Source organism: Ochotona curzoniae, unplaced genomic scaffold (genome assembly GCF_017591425.1).
Source record: "Ochotona curzoniae isolate NIBS_2020 unplaced genomic scaffold, NIBS_Ocur_1.0 contig_908, whole genome shotgun sequence".
NCBI lineage: Eukaryota > Metazoa > Chordata > Mammalia > Lagomorpha > Ochotonidae > Ochotona > Ochotona curzoniae.
In genome coordinates, this window is record NW_024466607.1 from 6352902 (window position 1) to 6371928 (window position 19027).

General features: G+C 61.2%; 1 protein-coding gene across 1 annotated transcript in view; it reads right to left on the reverse strand.

Moving 5' to 3' along the window:
- The window catches only part of PLXND1 (plexin D1), a 39094-nt gene extending 26309 nt beyond the window's left edge, over nucleotides 1-12785 (reverse strand). The window contains 1 exon segment of the mRNA XM_040995238.1: nucleotides 11448-12785. Coding sequence (XP_040851172.1) covers nucleotides 11448-12785 — 1338 coding nt within the window.
- Nucleotides 12786-19027: the final 6242 nt, after the last annotated feature.

The following is a 19027-nucleotide window of genomic DNA, read 5'->3' on the forward strand; positions in this document are numbered from 1 at the left end:
TCAGTCAACTCATCTGCAGTACCTCCCGTACAGGGGCTGGGATGCTCCTTGTACAGCACAGGCCCAGCGTGTGGACCACAGGGAGGGCCTGGGAACCATTCGAGGATGCTGCTGGCATCCTCCGCTCACCCAGCCGCCAGCCCATCTCACTCATCCCTTTCACAGGGGTCCTCCCACCCCACCCCACCCACAGCCCTCCTGGGTGGTTTCTGGAACATTCTGAATAAATCCTGGATCCTGACTCCTGCCCATGAACCTTGCTCCCACTTGTCCACACTTCAGTCCAGCCTCACCAGCCTCATTTCTGTTAGTCGGGTCCTGCCCCAGGGCCTTTGCCCCTGCTGACTCCACCGCCTGAACACCAGCTGCCAGCTTGTGGGATAACTGGTTCCTTCTTATGCCTTAGCCCTCTTCTGCCCAACCTTAGTTGGGGCAGCCCTGGAAAGTGGGTGCTGTCCCAGCTCCTAGCAGCTTCTCCCCGGCTGGGCCCCAGCCCTTGACCATCCCAAGTTGGGGGCCAGGAGGATAGTGGGGCTTGGGTGGTTACATAAGCTTCCTTCATTGAATATGGATTACTGGCTTCATTGAAAATTAAGTTGTTTCAAAATTAAAATTGTAAACACTTGCCCAAGGGAAAAAGCCCTGGGAAGGGAAATCGGGGTGGTGTATTTGGGAGTTTTTTGCACAGGGGTCTCCACTGCGCCAGGATGGGGGTCTCGGGGGAAGCCAAGCCAGCAGCCCCGTTTGCTCACTTGCTTGTTCACACGGTGGGCCAGGGCAGGAGGGGGAGCAGCCTGGGAGTCAGCCTCGCCTGCCCGCCCCGACAAGCCATTAATTCTGCACCGAAGGAATTTTCTAAAAAGCCTTTCCCCCAACTTTTTTTTTCTTATCCTAAAAATAAAACCTTAGGAAAAAAAAACTGTTAAAGGAGAAGTGAGCCACAGGCTGCGGCAAACGCTCTGTGCTCTCAGGGAAGCCAACTGCCCAGCCGAGACTGTCAGGCTGCTGCAATCGGGAGCTGGAAGTGTCCCCCACCCGATGGCCAGCCCAACCAGGGGAGGGGCCGGGCCGGGACACAGACTGCTCAGGCCCCAGCCCACACTAAGCACTGCCCCGTCACCCTGCCCGACTCCTTCACCACAGCCGCCCTGCCCCCAAGTCTCCATGCCTGGGTCTTTCCCAACTCTGATTCCCCCGGGGGGCAGGGGAGGGCTGTGCAATCCCAGCAGCCCCCTGGCCCCTGGCAGCACACCATCCTGGCTCCCCCGTTGTCCTCCCATCAAGCCTGGTGCTCCAGTCTGTCACAGGCCTCCAATCTCCAGTCCCCTCCCCCACTAGCTCCCCATAGCCTGCTGCAACCATGCGCTGATGGCTACCGTTTCCTAAACTCACTGGTCCTTTCCTTTGCTGTAGGGACTCCCGCACCTTCCAAAATCTGTACTCTGTACCCAGCACCCAACCCATACCTCTGTGTTTCCCCTGGCAGTCCAGGGGACTGCCCTGCAGGTCCAGGTGGCCAGTGTGGTTGAGCCCTCCTGTATAAAGGTCCTGTGTGGCCATGACGGTCCCCTTAGCCGCCTCCTCTGGGCAGCCTGTGCTTAGGCTGTTTACTAAAGAAAGGAAACTGCTTCTGACTAAAGTGCGAATGACTATACTCAGCTGCTTCCTCTCCCTGCAGAGTGACGGAGTGCAGCATGGCTATTGTGGGCTGCTGGAGAACTATTTGCCTACTATATGTAGTATCTCAAGGACAGCAGGTGTTTGGGCCCGAGCAACACCTAGCAGCCAGGTGGGCTCCCCATAAAAACCCCAGCTTATCCCTCCCTGAAATGGGTTGTGCCAGCTGTGACAGTGCCCGGCCCAAGTGAGGTCCCCAAGCCACAGCAGCTAGCACATGATGGCTGTCAGTCTTCAGTGGCAGACCACGTGGTTGCCCCTGCTGGCGGATGGGCTGCTGGCACCGCAGCTGAAGGGGAGGGCATGCAGGGCAGGTGGAGGGCACTGAGGGCAAAGTCAGGGCTGGCTCCTCCGCAGTGACCAATGTCCCTGGTAACCTGAGACGCGACCACGGGGATTCGAGGAAAGGCGTGCAGGGTCATGCTTGTGTTGTCACTGTCCACTCTGAGGTCCTTCCCAGGCGTTTGGCATAGGGGTTAAGACACCTCTTAAGTCACCTGCACTCGATACCTCAGAGCCTGAGTTGCTTCCTTCTGCTGAGCTCCCTGGGGAGCAGCAGATGACAGCTCAAGTCCTCAGGGGACCCACGGACTCCTGGCGCTGCTCTGCCCCAGCTGTGGCCGTCGTAGGCATTTGGGGAACGAACCAGTGAGGAAGATTATCCTTCCCTTTCCCTCTGTCTTTTAAACAAAGCGAAAATAAGTACTTTCTAATTAAAATTTGTCCCGTTTTTTAAAAATTATTATTTTATGATCCAGTTTCATAGGCTGTGAGATTTCCCTGACCCCCTCCCCAAATTAAAATATTTTTAAAATCCCTTGGGGCCTGCATGGTAGCATAGCAAGTTTATGTCTCACCTGTGGTGCCAGCATCCCACATGGGCATGTCACAGCTGCTCCACTTTTGATCTAGCTCCCTACTTAGGACCTGGGAAAGCAGTAGAGGACGGCTCAGGTCCTTGAATCCCACCTGAGTCTCCCATGTAGGTGCAGGTCTTAAGGACCTGGGCTGCTTTCTCAGGTCACAAGCAGGGAGCTGCATGGGAAGTAGAGAGCTGGAACACAGACTGGCACCTATATGGGATACCAGCACTTGCAGGTGGAGGATTAGCCCATTGGGCTGTTATGCCAACCCCAAAATAAATAAATTTTTAAAAGTCTCTGCGAAGTTAGTCAAGTCCTATTGCAACTCATTAGCCGTCAATGGTTTCCTGGGATTCTCAACATAAACTGATTTTGCTCCATCTGACCCCGACCCATGTAGCCCTGTCACAACTCCTACCCCAGCACTGACAGCCCAGGTGTGGCCGGGGCCTCCCGGACTCCCTGTCCCTGAGCCTGAGAAATCTGGCATTTGTCAAGTCCAAACCTGCCTCCCATCTCACGACCCAAACCTGCAGGACCAGGAGAAGGCCTGTGAGCCAGCAGGTGCCTGCTGGGGACCAACAGCCTTCTCCAGAGTCAGGCCGGTGTTGGTTCCTCCCCCGGCCCCCATGCCCTCAGAGGCTCTTAGGGCCAGAGGGGAATCGTCAAGGTCGCCCAGGCCCTGGGCCAGCTCAGGCCTGGAAGTCTCCCTGCCATTCCCCTCCAGGGGCTCCCACTTGACACTCAGCACACTGGGGCTCCCCCCAGTTGGCCTCATCACCCAGGGTAAGCTGAGACACAGAAAGGGCCAGGGCCTCCTCGGTCCAGCCTGGTGGTCTCGGGCAGGGAGGAAGCCCCTGCCACTGAGAAAATGTGAGCCCTTGACCAAGGAGGAAAGATGCTTCCTAAGGGGGCAAGGAACAGAGGGGGGGCAGTCAGGAGCCTTGTTCCTGAGCCACAGAGGAAAAGCAGCTGGGAGGAATGCTTGGGGAAACTGAGGCACGGAGAGGGGAAGAGGCTTACTCAGGACACAACACACAGCACAGTAGTTCCGCACCTGGCCCTCAGGACGCTAGGACAGGGCAGGGCAGGATGAGCAACATGGCAGCCAGGACAGACCCTTCCAAAACTTAAGGGAGGCCTGGGTCACTTTCTCCAGGCCCTTCTCTGGGGGAGGTGGGTTGCCTAGCCTTGGGGCTTTGAGGCCTTCCAGACAGCTGGATACCATCTGGAGGGTCATCCAGCCAGCCAGCCATGCCGCCTGCCCCACCCACCCAGGACAGGCCCACGACGAGGGGCAGAAACCCGGCTGAGTATGAGCAGTGTGCTATGCATGACCTCACAGCCCCCTGGGTACACGTGCTGTTGTGTGCCCATCCTTCAGATGGGGAGGCTGAACCTCCTCACCGTAACATAGGACAACTGGCGATACACCGGGCTGCCAGGAAGGATCGAGCTCCCTGTAGCTTCAGTGCTGAGCCCTGCAGCCTGGCTCTCAGCCAGTGTCCCTGGTGACCTGTACGGGCCATAAGGCACAAGCTCAGGGGCTCTGGAGGGCAGCACAACCACCCCCCTACCCATAACGGGCCTGGAGAGGCCTGCCCGGGAACCAGTGCCCCCATCCCCGCTGACTCCAACAGCCCTTGTTTTGTTAGTTGGACGCTGTCCCCAACCCCCCGCACCCCACTCCCCCTTCTCCAAAGCTGTTTCTCATTCCTGCCTAGCTGGGCCCCACTCCCGGCTCCCCTCCCCCAGGGTCCCAGAGGAGTGTGGTGTGGGCCAGCCAGCAGCTCTTTCCTGGCCCAGTGGCGGCCCAGAGAGGAGCAGCCCCTGCGCCAGCTATAACAGGCAGTGTGGCTGTGCCCCAGCTCCAGTTCCTTCCACTGCTACTCCGGAGCGGACTTTCTGTCCCTGCTTCCTCCTCTGGAGGGGATTCAGGGCCTGGGGAAGCTGGGTGCTGCTGCCATTCCTTCTGGGAGCACAGCTATCATCTTCCTCACCCCCACTGTGGCAGGGTGTGGGAGGGGCTGAGTGACCCTGAGCTCCCAAGGATGCCAGCCTTAGCCTGGCCACTGTGCATGGTTGCAAGCTATGTCTGCACCACTGCGGATGGGCACAGCTGCAGGGAACGGGCTATGTCCCTGTGTGCTGCGCCAAGCCCTCTGCCCCTGCACCCACTTGGAACCAGGCCAGGCTCTCTTGAGTCAAGGTTATTTGACAGCAATGGAAACTGAAGTTCAGAGACACATGCCCAGGGATGTGCAGCCATGGAGGTTGGTCCTGACCATGGCCGTGGGGGCTGCCCTCAGCAGCCGGGAATTCAGCCACCTGGGACTGGAAAAGCTCTGGATTACATGCTAGGGAAACCGAGGCTGGCTGCCTCTGGAGGACTTGGTGCCCTCCCACAGGACGGGGACAGGGGCTGGGGAAGGAGATAGCTGCCGTCCTCCACCCACGTCCCTGCCAGCTCTTGCCCCGGGCCTGGCCTCCACGTCAAGGCCTCAGTCCACGGCCCTCCCCATTATTTACCGATCAGAGCAGAAAGTGCTGCATGATGAACGCCCCACTGGGGCCTTGCCGGCCTCGTAATGGAGCTGCGAGCTTCCCCCCCCCCCCCCCCCCCGTGTGATTTATTGTGGTTCAGGCTCAGGGACGGTTGCTTGGGCTGGAGGGCCTTGGGGGCCCATGACTCTGGGCAGCCTCCAGGATCTGCAGGGGGTGGTTGGCGTGGCCCAGCACGACCCCTGGACGCCTGCCGGTCTGGGAGGCCTGTTTGCTTCGGCCCAGGCCCAGACACCCACTTTGGAAAGAGAAAGACGGCTGCCAGCCACAGGTCGTCAGGATCCGAGCCCACGTGGCTGGCGCTGGAGACCATCTGGGCCGGTCCGTACTCAGGGACCGGCTGGTTTCCATGGCAATCCCCATACCGTCGTCAGAGCTGGGAGGGCCCTTGGGAGTCACCTGGTCCAGCCACAGTGGGAGCTCCCGCCAGCACCTGCTGGGACTGACATGAAGCCAGCAGCCAGGGCCCTTCCAGAACCAGATGCACAGTCTCGCTCTTCCCGAGCCATGACGCTCTCAGGAGACAGCATCCCCAGGAGAGTGTCCAAACCCTCAGCACAGGGTGGCTCCCTCCCTCTCAGTTCCCACACTCTGCCCACTGCCCCAGCCATGGTCTTCCACACCTCAGCCCTCGGCCTCTGACATATCTTCTATGGAAGGAGTCTCCAGGCCTGGCACCACTGCCCAAGCAGGGACAGGCCCGGACCGTCTGCCAGTGCCAGTCATGTGGGCTTGTACCCCAACGATCCCCAGTATGCATCCATTGTCTCTGCCCAAGTCTGGCTTCTATGCCCCCTCCTTCAGGAAGCCTTCCCTGCCTACTTTGCTGAGCCTGCTCAGCATGTGGCCCTAGGTGTGGTGTGCCTGCTGCCAGAGCATTCTGGGGGCTCCTGGAGAGTCAAGGTCAGGTCTGATCAAGGCCCAGGAACTGGGGAGTAAAGGTGACAAGTGTAGGTGCTGTGGCTAGGTGTTCACTCCACCTCCACCCGCTGTGTGACCTTCACAGAGGAGGGCCATCAGCAGGGGCACTCCTGTCATTTGGTTTCTGGGGAGATGAAAAGATAAATGGGACATGAAGTGTCTTGCAGAGGGCTTGACGCAGAATTAAGCTTTCAGTAAACAATGAGGAAGGTGGTGATGCAGTTGGTGACAGTCCCAGCGTCAGAGCAAGGACCTTCTGGCACCTCTCTGCCCAGGCGGAAAAGGGAACCAAAGCCCAGATGGGGAAGGGACCCCCTCAGTTCCCTGACACACGCTCTTCTTCCTGTTTACAATGACCATCCCCCCACTGCCGCTCCCCCACCATCAGCCAATACTGGAATGGCCTGGTTCCTTCTCGGTCCGCATGGGTGGGCAGCTCTGCACAGCGGGGTCCCTGTAAGCACTGAGGTGTCTCTGAGGGGTATGGCCACCAGCTTGTCCCTTACTGAGTCTATCTGCATATTGGGGAGGCTCAGGGAAGGTTGGCCCCTGCTGCAGGGGCGGGACTTGAGTCTGGAGAGTTGGGGCTGGGGTCCATGGTGGTGACATGAGTGTCCATGGTGGTGGCAGACCTCCAGCCATCCCCCACCCCATCTTGGAGAGGAAACAGTGACCCCTGCCCAGCCCTGTGTCCAGGCTGATGCCAATCAAGTGGTCCTCCAAACCAGCCACAGCTCATATTTGCACACCCAAAGGGTGGAGGGAGAGGGGTCGGGGAGCGGGGAAGGAGGATTGCACATTTCCTAGGAATGGAGATCCAGAGCCTTCCCGGACCTCCTGCAGTGGCCTGCCCCTTGAAGATGTCCTAGCCAGCCCCAATCCCTCTCTCCTCTGGCCCTCTGGGTGGCCCCACGGCTGCTCTTGGACAAAGGGCCCAGCTCCTAAGATGATGCACCATGTGCCATCAGTGGAGGACTCCAGACCAACCCTAACCAGCCTACAACCAATGACCACTGGCCAGCAGCCACTGGCCACAGCCAGTTCGGAGGCCTGAGGAGCCAGACAGCCTGCCTATGGATTGCAATGCCCAGTAACCCGTCCCTTGCCCTCTCTGAGCCTTGGTTTCTCCATCTGCAAACTAGGGACTATAGCGCCCTGGCTGGGCTGTGCAGAGGGGGCTCCAAGCACCTCAGTGATCAGCCCAGGTGGCCTCCACGTCCCTCTAAGCACCCCAGACCTTCCCAGCCCAGTCCAGCAGTGACTGGAACCTGACTCCACCACAGCCTATGTCTTCCTGCCCCTAAGCTCCACCATGGCACTGGGACACCCTGGCCAGCTCTGTGGGCCGGATGCCCCCTCCTTCCCCTGCGAGCCCCTACTGGTGGCTCTCCTCCCCTCCTGCACACCCCACCCACACATGCAGATCTCAGTCTACCCAGTTCTCAGAGGCAGGCACTGGGTCCTCCCTTACAGGAGGTCAGAGAGGGCACAGGCCCAGGCCTAGATCCTATAGCTCAAACACGCTGGGGGCAAAGGACTGCGTGTGTTGAGGGAGAGGGTGTTAGCAGTCTCCCGGACAAAGTCCCATCTCTCTCTCCAAGATCTGGGCCCCCCTGGAAATCCCTCTGCCGGAGCCCATTGGACACAGGGCTCCCACTGCCAGCCCTGCCTGGGATGGCACGTGAAGCCCATCTTGGAAGCCTCACTCCCGCCGCCCCCACCTGGTATTTCAGGCCCTAAATCAGTGCAAAAGCTGCCTGCTTGACAACGGGCGCCCGCCCACCAAGTGCCAGTTGAAAACGGCAGATTTTTTTTTCCACCTTTACTATAAAAAGACACCTTGAAAATGTGACAATGACACTTGACTGTTGGGTTTCCTTTCAACATACACAGACAAATACATTGGTCATCCCAAGATAAAGTGAGACTTGGGAAAGGAATTTGAGCCAGCTCCCACCTTGTTGGGGAAGCCCGTGCCTCAGTTTCCCCTGCCAACAGCAGGCTCTCACCTACACAGGCTCATTCCCTCACTTGATTTATCTCCCCACAGATCCAAACAGCACCCCAAAGATTTCTGAAACAGGGTCAGCATCACCTCTCTCCCTCCACCCACCACCCAAGTACTGGTGAAAATCAAGGCCACCTCCAGTGTCACCTCTGCAGCTCCTCCCTTCTCTCCCAGGTTTCCGAATGCAAGGGGCTGGGGCCACCTTCACTGTCTCAGAGTCCAGGAGCAGAGGAGTCCAGCTCAGGGAGGAGGTGGACGGGCAGAGGCCACCATGGCCAAGTCCCTGGAGCTGTGGGTTGCTAGGACACCTGTGGGCAACCTTAGAGCAGGAGGCTGGGTGAGCAGACGCCCTGCTGAGCCACCCACTGGCATTTTACCCACTGCAGGAGGCACATGGTCAGGTAGGGCCCCATGTCCAGCCCCACCAAGACCACCTGGGTCAGCTGGCACTGGCAGGGAAAAAGATGAGCGAGCTCGTACCCTCCCTGGAGGCACCAGTATCCTACCGCCATGCCACCCATGTCCATCAGCACTGTGGCTGGGCCAAATCCTGAACACTTCAGTCTGCTGGCTGCAGCTTGTCCTGAACCCACCTGCTTCCCACCACACCTCCAGCACCACCTCAGAACTGGTCATATCCCCCGCCCTTCCCAGTATGCACCCCCACCCCCAATGCAGGGGAACAAGGCCAACCACACATCACCCTCCCAGGGCCTGGCATGGAGCTCCTGGGGAGTAACTGAACCGTAAAGAGGACCTCCTGCCTGTGCCGTGGTTCTCCCTGCCTTAGGGGCTCCCAGCCCCCAGCCCTGGTGCCTGGGCCTTACTTAGGAGCCTTCCTGTTGGCTATCACTGAATCTCCACAACCACCCTAGGGGGCCCGGGGACTCCAGTTCTCAGTCCCATTCTATGGAGCTGGAAACTGACATCCTGTCCCTCCTCTGGATAAACCCTCCATGGCTCCCCATACCCCTGGGATAAAATCCAGCTTCCCCCCACCCTTTCTCGTGCTTTCTGCACCCTCCCCTCCTAGCCACACCTAGCACCCCTTCATCCACCTGCATGCCCCAGCACAGGCCCTTCCTTGTCTGCCAGCTTCAGGTGGCTTCCACCCACTGTTCCACCCAGCCATATCCAAGCCACCACTTCCCCAGGGAAGCCCCCCAAGCACGTACTGTATTTGTTCCTTCATCTACTCCCGCCGCAAAAAAAAGCCTTCAACATATGGATGATCCCCGTCCCCACTTGATAGCTGGAGACACTGAGGTTCACAGGGGTTAAATGACGTGCCCAAGGCCACGCAGCTGTGACGGTCAGGGATGGGCATCAGGGGATTCAGCCACAGCCCGGAGTGACCCCAACGATGACCACTCCCCCCAGTCCTGCGCCCACCCCTGCTGACAGGTCCAGACCCAGGGTATAGGGCACAACTGGGAGAAGGCGCCAAGAGCCTTGCCTACCACCAGGCCTGAGGGAAGAGGGCTCTGGGTACTCAGGAAGGTGGCCTAGAAGGACTTGGGGTGAGGAGGGAGGGAGCCCTGGCCTCTCAGTCCCTGGGGCTGTGTCCCTGGAGAGCCCTGCCCCTCGGCAGGGTGAGTCACCGCAGGGCCAGCCTGGGGACCAGGGACCGTGGGAACCGGGACATTTATTCCAGAGGGGGTGGGGAATCCGGGAGGCTGAGGCAACAAATAGTGTGGTTCATACCAGGGTCCCAACACAGGCCTGGAGCTGCTGGGGCTGGGTAGGGGGGTGGCCCGGCACCCCACCCTCCTGGCCTCCACATGCCCTCGGGGCAGCAGGGGCTGCAGAGGGGGTCCTCTCACCTCTTCCAGCCCTGAGCGCCCCATCCATGCCCCCCCCCGCCCCAGTGACAGCCACAGCCAAGCAGGCCCCGGGGAAGGGAAGGGTGGGTGTCCTGACCACAATGACCACAACTGGGCAGGCAGCCCTGGCAGGACAGTGGCGCCCTGGGACACTGCCCGTCTCACCCACGATGACCTTCACCTGCAGGGTGGCCGGCGGGGCGGCAGACAGTCGTGGGAGCCTGAGCAGGGCAGAAGGAATCTGTTTTCTCAAAGGCCCAGTGTTGGGCACGCCCACGGAGGAGGTGGGGGGACAATTAATCTTTCGAATCTTGTCGCGGTCACAAGCAGGGCCCCAAGAGTGGGTGCAGCGAAGTGGGCAAATGGAGGGAGTACCCCCACCACCACCCAGGGCCTTGCTGGTGCTCATCTTGAGGAGAAAGGCAGCGTCCCCTCTCGCACTGCAGTGTCTTGTCCCTAGGAGCAGTACATGGCCCTTCCCAGCCTGGCCCTCTGACCACTGCCCTGCGCAGCCTCAGAAACCCCGGCCTCCTATTCCTGGGCTCCGCCTGCTCCCTGCCACCAGCCCCACAAACATGCCTGTTTTCTCCCCTTATTCTAGCCCCCCCCAGCTGCCCGGGACTCCCCCAACACACACACACACACACACACACACACACTCTCTCTCTCTCTCTCTCTCTCTCTCTCTCTCTCTCTCTCTCTGAGTTCCATGCCCCCAAGCAAGCAGGGCCTCAACAGATGCTGAGGTGCCAAAGCCAAGATTCCACTCCCACCTCTGCCTGTCCCCAGCTGGGTGACCTTGAGCAAGCTACTTAACCTCCCTGTGCCTGCCTCATCTGGTAAACAGAACCCAGCACAGCCCCTGCCTCAGAGGGATGTCGTTGGGATATGTAGACACACCTAGTGGGGACCCCACAGCACTCTGTCTATCCCCTATGCCTGCTGCATGCTAAGTGCTCTGTAAATACTGGCAGAAGGAGGGTATTCCTTCCGAACTCCCCTGCGCACCCAGAGTCCCTCAGCACACCCACCTACCTACGCTCTGGCAGGCCCCGCCCACTGGCACACAAATCTAGGGCACACACCTTTGTCACTCTCACTTTGGCACCCAGGATCCTGGTGCACACCTGTGTGCTTCATCGCACATCTGCCACACCCTGGCACACATCTGTCAACCAGCAGGGGTAGCTCTGATGGATACACCCAGCTGTCCCAGAGCACACTTCTGGGCCAGGTGTACACTCACACACGCCTGAGACCCACACGTGCACATCTGGCTGCATGTGAACCTCTGGTTCTCGCTTCGGGGAACACCTGGGTACCTTTGGCAACGCCGACCCCTCCAGGCACAACTAGATGTGTGCGCCTGGAAGCAGCCGCACTCACCCAGTTTCCTTCACCCTCCTCAGTCAAGGTTGGCACCCGGGGTCTTCCAGGGCGCACCCGCATCGGTGCACCTGAAATTCACACCTGGTTCCCAGCACGTTCCCGCCCTGCCCAAGGTTGCCAAGAGTCCCACAAACTCCCGCTGCCTACTGGCCACTACACCCGCCTCGGACCCCACACCTTGTGCACCCCGCCGCCCGGCCGTACCTGGATATTGCGCTTGCGTTCGCAGGCCGGCCCCGTGCCCTGCACTACGCTGTCCAGTACGGCCACCACGTCGGGCGCAGGCTCCACGAAGCAGGCGGTGCGCGCGGCGCGGATGGCGGCCCGCACGTCGGCGAAGCGGAAAGCGCAGAGCGCGGCCGGGGCAGCGCGGGCCGCGGGGGTTCCCTGGGGCCGCTCGAAGACGGCAAAGAGCAGCTCGCGCGCAGGGAAGACCGACACCAGGCGGCTGTAGAGGTCGCCGCGGCCCGCGCCGCCCGCGCACTGCAAGCCCAGCTGGATGTAGGACTCGGTGAGCTTCTTGGCGTCGCCGCCGGCGCCCCGGGGCAGGCAGATGCGCGCCAGCAGGCTCCGCGCCTGGCTCTCCTTGTCGCCCGCACGCGCCTCGCTGTTGAGCGCCAGGTACGCGTACGACGGCACGCCCGGCCGCTGCTCCGGCGGGTGCAGGAAGGCGCGCACGAAGCCCAGCTTGTGCTGCTCTTTGGCGCCCTGCTTGATCTTGAGGATGTTGTCGTCGGAGGGGTTGAGGTCGAAAGTGAAGAGTTTGGCCAGGTCGCCACGCGCGTCTAGCGAGCGGATGGAGATCTCGGGCGTGTTTTCGAAGCGGTGGTCCTCCAGGCTGCGGTTGCGCGGGAAGAAGGCGCTGCCGTAGCCCGTGTACGTGGCGCCCACGAGCAGGCGGCTGCCCCCGGTGCCGGCGGCCGGCGGCAGCACCAGCGCCACGGTGGACGCGTTCGCGTGGTTGGCGGCCACGTTGAGCATGCTGGGGAACACGGCCACAGGCGCGGCGGGTGGGGCAGCGGGCGGGAAGGCCACGGCCACGGCCGAGATGTTGCCCCGGCGCCGCAGCTGGCAGAAGCCCTGGTAGATGGAGCCGCACACGACCACCAGGCCCTGGCCCGGGTCCAGCTGCAGGATCTTGTTGTAGTTGTCGGTGAGGCGCCGCGGGTGCTCGCACGAGGCCTGCGGCAGCTGCGGGGCGTGGCACAGCGGGCTGTCGGCCACGGGGCCCACGGCCGCCTCGGCCTCCAGGCTCAGGTTGGCGCCCGACAGCTGGTAGAGGCGGTTCACGGCGGCCAGGTACACGGTGCCCGCCGCGCCGTCCAGGGCGAAGTTGTTGGTGGGCGTGGGCGAGGGGAAGCGGCGCTGGATCTCCAGGGCGCCGGCCCGCGCCGCCCCCAGGAGCAGCAGGAGCAGCAGCGGCGGAGGGCACAGCGGGGGCCCCCGGAGCGGACGGCGCGGGGACGGCGGCGGCGGCGGCGGGGACCCGGCCGCGGCCGCCCGGGAGCTAGGGGCTGCGCCGCCCGCGGCGCGACGAGCCATCCGGGCGTGCGCGGGCTGCGCGGCGCGGCGAGTGCATGGGGCGCGGCGCGGCCGGGAGCCGGAGCCCGGAGGCGGCGAGAGGCGGGGGGCGGGCCCGGGCCGCGAGGAGCTTCCTGCCCGCGCCAGCCGCCCCCGGCCCCGGCGCCCCGGCCCGGCTCCGGCGAGCGGCACAGCCCGGGGGCGGGGCGGGGGCGGCTCCGCGGCGGCCCCTCCCCCGGCGCCCCGCCCCCGGCCCGCCCCGCCCGGGCCGGCCTTGCCGCTGTCGGGGGGCGCGCCCCCCGGGACCTCCCCGCCGCCTCCGGCCCGCGCCCCTCCGCGCACCCCTGCCGGCTCCGGCGCGTCCCGCCCTCGCGACCTGCCTGTCCCTGTCGCTCGCTCTCCACGAGTCTCTGTCCTGCTCGGCTCAGCTCCGTGTGGGGCGCGTCTCCGAGCCGCTGTCTTGCGAGTCTTGCCCTGCCACCTCCGTCATCCCGCCCGGCCCCGTCCTCTGCCCTTCTCGCTCTGTCTCTGCCTCCACCCCGCGACCCTCAGTTCCTCCTTCCCTCGTGGCCTGCTATTCCGTCCCTGCTTGGAGACCCGCAGCCCCGTCTCTCGTGTCCTGGGCCAGCAGGGCATGGGGCGCGCTCCCTCCCGTCCAAATCCCAGTCCGGTGAACGAGTTTACTGGCAGGGAAGGAGCCCAGTGCTTGCGGTCAGACCTGGGCATCGGGAGAGCATGGGAGGCTACAGGAAATGTTTGGGGCCTGGGGCAGGCTGGGCTAGACTCCCCCGGAGGCCCCAAGCCACCCCCACGCCCCATGAAGGCACCAAGCACTTTCCTTTTGTCCCCGCTTCTGCAGGACCCTCCCAGACTTACGGCATGCCACCGGGCAGCTGGCACCGGGGCACACTTCTCCCTTCTCCGTGAAAGGGGCCGGTGGATGCTTGGAGGGAGGGCAGAGCAGTGTGAGCAACTGGGGTACAGAGGGTGCCCCGCGGGGCTGGCTCCATGCTGGGCACCGAACACTTTGATGCTTGCACTTTGTCCTTGCATACACCCTTGGCGACTGGGGCCTCTGCTGACTGTCCCATCCCACTGAGGCAGAAACTGAGGGCCCAGCAGCCCAGAGGACTTAGAGCCGTGGTGCCCCAAGCCGGCCTGGGCCAGCAGGGTCCTGCTCTCAGCCCCAGCTGCCACATGGCGCCTGGCAGCCTTGCTCCTTCTTGTTCCACCCGGCCAGGAAGGAAGGACAGGAGGTTTCTGTATGCCACACCAGGGTAGGCAGGAAAGGCTAGGCCTGCATTCATCCCTCCCAACTTCCTCTGCCCAGCACCCTGGCTTTCCTGCCCTCCCACCAGCCTGTCCCACCCCTACACCCTGACCCAGCGCTTCTGCAGAACTGCAGGGGGGTCCCCTCTCAGAAGCCCCCTGAGCTTGGGGTTCCCTCCCCCCAAGACTTCCCCATAGGACTGAGCTCCCTGCCCTCCTCTGCTGCGTGGGGAGGGCACTGCCACCTGTGGGGGCAGACAGTGGAGCAGCCAGGGAACACTTCCTCCTGCACTCCTCTGCACTCCCTGCCCACCCGCTGCCTCCTGGCCCGGCCCTGCTTCCTCCAGCTAGTCGGTCTAGGTCTCTGTCTTCCTCTTTCTGACCGTACCCCACCAGGTCCTCATTCCTGTGTGGGTCTCTATCTCTCCTCTCTCTGCCTCCCTGTCCCCACCAGCTCTGGCCCTCGCGTCCCTCCTTCCTGTCTCACGCTCATCTTGCTGCATCCTACAGCTCCCCCCTCTGAGCCCTGAGGATACTGCACTGTTTCTCCACTGCTACTGGTTCCTGGTGAACGGCCGGGCCCAGCCAACTGCTGGCACACCAGACCGCGGGTATCAGAGCCGAGAGTGGCAGTCCGAAGTCTGAGGAGCCTCACCTAAACTGGGGGGTAAGCAGCACTGTGCGACCTCAGTGGAAACACAGCCCTCTCTGAACCTCAGTTTCCTGGATGGCAAAACAGGGGCAATTACAACAGCCCCTGGCCCCGGGGAGGCTGTGGACACTCGAAGATGCTGGTCTCTGCCCCCATCCCCACCAAGGTGCTGACTGATGCTCCCACCCCCCACAAGGGCTCCTCCTGAGGCCAGGAAGTGAGGCTGCAGGATCACAGCAGAAAACCAGGCCCTGCTTCTTGTCCCACGTCCACTAAGGATAAAGTCCTGTGCCCAGCACTGCCCTAGGCTAGAGTCATCTCACAGATGGGGAAACAAAGGGACTTTAACCTGGATCGGTCTCCCTTATCCTATCCCCCTTTGGTCCAGCATGGACAGGGCAGCAGCTCCCCTGCCATCACCCCCCACCAATGCCCCTGGTTGGGCAGGGCAGGTGCCAGCAGCTATGGACTAGGTCCCCAGTGTATTTGGGAGGGGATCAAAGCGAGAACTCTGGAACTGACACTAAACACCTCTGAATTAACCAACCCAGACGGGCCAGCCCTGTGCCCAAGCGTCAGCTGAAGGTGAATTCCTTCTGACTCAGGCTCGTTTCCATTTGATTCTATCAAGAAGCAAACGTAGCTGTAGTGACACAGTGTGTGACATTTGTCCCGATCCAACCGAGGGCTGTTGATGGTCCCAGGACGCCCCTGCAGGCGCTCACTGCTTTGAGGCAGCTGGCAGGCGGCCGGAGTTCCCAGGATGCACGGATTTGCTGAAGTCTTTGCCAAGGGAGTGGATTTCTGTGGGAATTGGAAGGAGGCCGTCACCCAGGTGGTCTGTAAATGCCTGTGGTTTGGGAAGTGCTGGGGAGGGCCGAGGTCTTCAAGGATGAGGAGCTGGTGGCCCCAGGGCCAGCAGCAGGGCCCTTTGCCCTGGCCCTGTCCTGTTTGTTCTCCATCTCCCACTGCCCAGGGCAGAACCTGGAGCGGGAGGAAATGTTTTTCTTCTTCAATTGGAAAAAACAACAGTGGGGCCAGAGCTGTGTGTGTAAGAGGGGGCTCCTGCCCTCTGCTCCCCTGGGACTGGCCTCAGAGAATGCCTTCCTGCAGGAAACCAGCCCCCTCCCTCAAGTACTGCCCAGTGGACTAGAAGATTCTGGAGACATTCTTCCAGTAGAGCTCTGCCCCAGCTAGGGTCCCTGACAGGGCCAAAAGCTGTCCTTCTTGCACTTTAGCCACCACGAGCTCTCCTGTCTCTGCCGTGGGTCCCAGCGGGGTAACCTCGAGGGGTGGGACCCTCTCCAGCAGCAACACCTGCAGGAGATGCGCTTCAGGCCAGCCTGCCCTTGGCGCTTACGGACACACCTTCCACCTCAGCAGAGGCCCTGCCCGCCTAGCCAGGGTCCCTTCCCCGCTTGCAGCGTCTGCTTCTGGGGCTCAGCAGGGACAGCCAGGCCCAGCCGGCCCCCGCCAGAGTCTAGTGGAACGTTGCTGTGTTCTTGGATGCCGTGGGCTGGAGGAAATGGCTCTCATGGCTGCGTGTGAGCGCCTTGGTCCTGCCCTCTGTGGCACCCATGGCAGGCGCCTGCCCCTTTGTGCCTTGTGCAGCGGATAATGGGCAGCATTCTCTGACACGCCGGCTGACCCCAGGCAGCTTCACACTAAGGCCTCTGTGCGGCTGCCGCCGCTGCCCCAGGGGCCCCCACCCACATTCCCCCAGCTACCGCCATCGCTAGGAGACAGTCTCCCCGGAGTGGGATGGGAGATCCCCAGTGACAGGAGCCACGGGGGCAGGGGGGTTGCCTAATGAGGTCAGGGAGCTGTCATGTTAAGTACCTACTGTATACAACACACCTACTGAATGCTCTTTCCGCCGTCCCCTGCCACATCGTACAAAAGCCATCAGAGTCCCTGCAACTGACCCCATTGGGGAGATGTGTAAGCTGAGGCTCAGAGAAGGTTCTGGTTCTGGATTCCAGCCGTACCTGTCTAGCTATGCCCATCCCATGGTGTTGATGGAGTTTGGGCTGAGCCAGCAGGTAGGGCAGGCTCACCAAGGGTGGTGGTCCCTGGGCTTCATCTCCACCAAGCAGAGGCCGTTGTACCCACCCACACCAGAGGCCCAGACAGGAAGTGACTCACCTGCAGCCGCTTAGCTGCCCAAGGCAGGAAGGTTGTTTTTAAAAAAGATCTATTTTATTTATTTTATTTATCTGATAACAGAGAGAGGGAGAGACAGAGATCTTCCATCTGCCAAATGGTTGCTGAAACCACAAGCCTGGGATTCCTTACGAGTCTCCTCGTGGGTGCTTGGGCCATCTTCGACTGCCTTCCCAGGCACATTAACAAGGAGCTGGATTGGAGGTGGAGTAGCCAGGACTCAACTGGTGACCAATATGAGATGCCAACAATCGCCGCATGTGGCACCTCGACAGGCTGCACCACAGCGTCAGCCACAGATGGGGGTTTTCCCTTGGGTCCGGCTGTTCCCCATCCTCCAGGGACAAGGCCCAGTGAGGCCCAGTGAGGAGGGCTGTCAGTCAAACTGTGGGGTTGTCATCCCACCAGTGCTCCTGCAGCTGGATTTGGATCCCAATCCTATCTGTCCTGTCTCTGTGATCTAGGATTCATATTTTCACCTCTCTGGGCCTTGGTTTCTGTACCTGTGAAATGGGTTTGCGTTCCCGCCTCTCTAGGCCCATGGGGATGAAACAAGACAGGTCCTGGAGGGCTTGTAAGCAGCTCCTGACCAATGGTGACTGCTTCCGGGGGGGGCACTGAACCCCTCCTCCTGCCCAGCTCTGACTCCCCCTGCCCCAATCTCTGAGGGAGCAGCGGTCCACAAGGCCCCGCTCTCGTCACAGCCTCACCTGTTGCTCCCCGTCCCTGAGCCAAGACCTCACCTCCAGTCCCTCCCCCCTTCCCCTCCAGCCTCACCCTCTCCTCTGAGTCTCTGCTTTCCCTTCTGGAAAATGGGCCGCTGATGGTCGGTCTTGGCTCACAGCAGGGGCTGGGTGCTGCTCCAGGCACCTCTCCCTGCCGTGCAGAGAAGAAAACGATGAAGATGATGGTGACACAAACTCAGCCAACCCCCTTTGGGCTATAACTGGCTCTAAGCATCTCACACACACAAGGTCGAGACAGGCAGAGGGGAAGGTGAAGTCTGAGCATCAAAAATTGAGAAATTGAGGCCTTGCTTTCTCACAGTGGATACTTTTGTGAACTTTTGGAATACCCTGCGTACTACAGATTCCAAAATTGTATTCAAGTCCTACAACAACCCTACAACTTCTGGCTGGGGGAACTGAGGCACAAGGCCCTCCCAGCTGGTTCTCCCCCACCCCTATTCCCACTTTCTTTTGAGGTTTTTATGTTAAAGGGACACACGATGTTGCACCTGCCTATGGGAGCACTGTGTGGCATTTCAATCCACGTGGCCAATCTGCAGAGGTCAGATCCCATGACTGTTTGGAAATAGACGACTCCTGAAGGTCAGCCATGATGAAGCGACCCTGCTGGGCCACATCTGTCAGAAGTCACTCCACCTGTCCAGCAGAGATGTGGCAGCCCAGCCTGTGGCTCAGAGGGTACCAGGCTGGCAGGGGGTAGAGGCAGGCTGCTGCATGACTCCAGGTGGAGCCTGAATGGGCAGTGACAGAGGCAGGGAGAGGACAGGGGTGGCTGAGGGGCTGTTCAGAGGCCAGGACTAGGGCACTTGACTTGCAAGGGGACTCCAGATGGGAGGTTGTCAGGAACTGGCTCACATGGGGGATGGAGTTCAAAGGGTCCCAGCCTCTCCAGGATCGTTCGGTGTTGGCTCCTCCCAAGCAGCCCGTTGCATGGACCACCCACCCTGTCTGCACTCTGCCAGAAATGGGAGCCCCCTTCCCGACGCTCCGCATAGTTGGTGGCCCTGAAGCAAAGCAGGAAGGGCCTGCCCTTCCTGCCCAGGGAAGCTGGGGTAGCCACACACTGACTTACCTCCTGGCCCCCAAGGGAGGCCCCCCAGTCCACCCAGGCAGCCAGCCTCTCCTGTAATCTGCAGAGTAAAGGTGAAAAAGACCCTGGCTCGTTGTACCTGGGGTACGTGGCGCTGTGGGGTGGAGCCCACGTGTAGGGGTCAAGTGTGCATTTGTGTGGACAGAGGGAGTGGTTCTGAGGGCCCCCCTCCCCAGCAGACAGTGCTGGTGTGGGGACCAGGAAAGAGCCCAGTGCTGTCCCAGGAACAGGTGTGCCACTGGTGACAGTCAGGCCCTGGGGGACTCAGCCAGGTTGGCCAGACCTGCAGCCCCTAGGGTGGCTAAGGGGGTTCTTGATGAGGCACCTTCACTGTCAGCCT